We start from the raw sequence: 2,169 nt of genomic DNA on the forward strand, positions 1-2,169 counted from the left end.
CCACCGGACTTCAACTTCATTCAAACTCCCCCGGCGTCTAAGCAGTCAAAGCCTGAATTTGACTGTGGTGTGCGAACGACTCTGGTGTGTGATATAAATAGAAGGAGGAATTGGAAACTAATTTGCTTCCATAGTATTCCGCCATCAAGAATGCTCCTGTCCCAGCCGATTCACCCGGAAGTGACAGTTTCTCTAACGGCTTAATGGTATTCTTCATTGCTTCGGTACCCTGGTATCTTGCGCGTCAGCTAGGAGAAGGAGGACTATATTTGACCTTATTTATTGCCCTCTTCACAACTATTCCCGTGATAATGCTTTTTTGGTCCGTTTCCTCGTCACTCTCTCCACGCAAGAATGAAAAGGTCAAGTACGCAGGTCGTCCTGTTGAGTATTACCTGGAGTTCCACGACGAGTTGGACCGGGCCACATATCGTGGCAAACACAAGATCCCTATGGAAACATTCTACGAAAAATATTTCAATGGCGATGTCTCCTTCAAAGATGATGCCTTGGAATGCCTCGAATACCGTCATGATTGGGCAAATTTCAAATTCACAATGGGTCTTTTCAAGCACTTCCTCGTGAGCTTTATCCCGCAGCTACTAATACACAATCGCTCTCAAGGTAAGGCTGAGATTTGGATCTGTTTATGGTACCGATACTCAAATTTTAATACTTAGATGAAGAGCAAGTACGTGGTCACTATGACCGTGGGGATGACTTTTACTCATGGTTTTTGGGCCCGCGTATGATTTATACCTCAGGAATTGTCAGCGACATTCATACCGAGGAAACGCTGGAGAAACTTCAGGATAATAAATTGGCCATAGTCTGTGAGAAGATCAACCTCCAAAAAGGAGACGAAGTCCTCGACCTAGGCTGCGGATGGGGTACACTGGCGAAGTATGCTTCGGTCCACTACGGCGCCAGAGTCACAGGCATCACACTTGGTCGCAACCAGACTCTTTGGGGAAACAAGAGGCTAAGCGAAGCTGGAATTGACAAGTCGCAAAGCCAAATCTTTTGCTCTGACTACCGTGATTCCCCACGTGCTAGTGGTGGCAAAGGCTATCAGAAAATCACATGCCTTGAGATGGCAGAGCACGTCGGTGTCCGCCACTTTTCATCATTTTTAGGCCAGGTATACGATATGCTTGAGGATGATGGGGTGTTCTTCCTCCAAATTGCCGGTCTCCGCAAGCCCTGGCAGTACGAAGATCTTATTTGGGGCCTTTTCATGCATAAATATATTTTCCCTGGTGCTGATGCCAGCACACCTTTGGGTTTTGTGGTTGGTCATCTGGAAGCTGCTGGCTTTGAAATCAAGAGCATTGATAACATCGGTGTTCATTACTCTGCCACTCTTTGGCGCTGGTATCGTAACTGGCTCGGTAATCGTGAGAAAGTCGAAGCCAAATATGGAGCGAGGTGGTTCCGCGTTGGTCTTCCCTGTTCTCTCTGTTCCTTCTTGACTTTGAATTAATAATTTACAGATTTGGGAATACTTCCTTGCCGCCTCCACCATTACCTCTCGACAGGGCGGTGCCACATGCTGGCAGATCACCCTTGTTAAAAATATTAATTCAACTCATCGAATTGAAGGCCTTGGTACACAGTTTGGAATTAATGGCGCACTCCAGGCTGCTATTAACCGCACCGGGGCCCTAGCAAGTAGCCATTTGAAATGACCAAAAGCTTGATATGTCCATATACTTATCGGACTTAGCGCGCACTATTCGCACCTTTCACTAAGTGAGGAAGGTGAGGAATCGTTGAGTAATCAACGGGGTTTTGTCTTGGTCCCCAGATGATATCATTTATCATATTACTGGAGCAAAAGAAGGAATGAAGAACGCATGAGAACTTTTGGAATCCAACACACTAGTGGGATAATCGAACTTTACAAGATGCAAAAAAAGAAAAAGAAAAAGAAAAAGTTGAGTTTTGTGAGACTGGCAGAACATAATGATCCATAATTTGCATTACCTAGATACAACTCTATCATCATGTGAGTGAATATTCTTCACAGATGTTGATGGCTACGGATGTATCGCTCGTAAATGAGTCAGTGAGAGTCTCCTAGGGAGTAATTTTATTGGGGTTGCCTCATGTGATGGACGCGAAGCAACATCGAGCTTACTGAGGGGTTTCTTCCATCCTGCAATTGCC

General features: G+C 45.4%; 1 protein-coding gene across 1 annotated transcript; it reads left to right on the forward strand.

Moving 5' to 3' along the window:
* Nucleotides 1-42: 42 nt before the first annotated feature.
* Nucleotides 43-1,688, forward strand: PENARI_c282G10772 (uncharacterized protein; the record flags this gene model as incomplete). Its single annotated transcript, XM_022638255.1, has 4 exons — nt 43-84; nt 135-624; nt 681-1,438; nt 1,494-1,688. Coding segments are annotated over 4 exons (1,485 nt in total), but the record flags the coding sequence as incomplete, so codon positions are not given.
* Nucleotides 1,689-2,169: the final 481 nt, after the last annotated feature.

Source organism: Penicillium arizonense (genome assembly GCF_001773325.1).
Source record: "Penicillium arizonense strain CBS 141311 chromosome Unknown PENARI_contig282, whole genome shotgun sequence".
Taxonomy (NCBI): Eukaryota; Fungi; Ascomycota; class Eurotiomycetes; order Eurotiales; family Aspergillaceae; genus Penicillium; species Penicillium arizonense.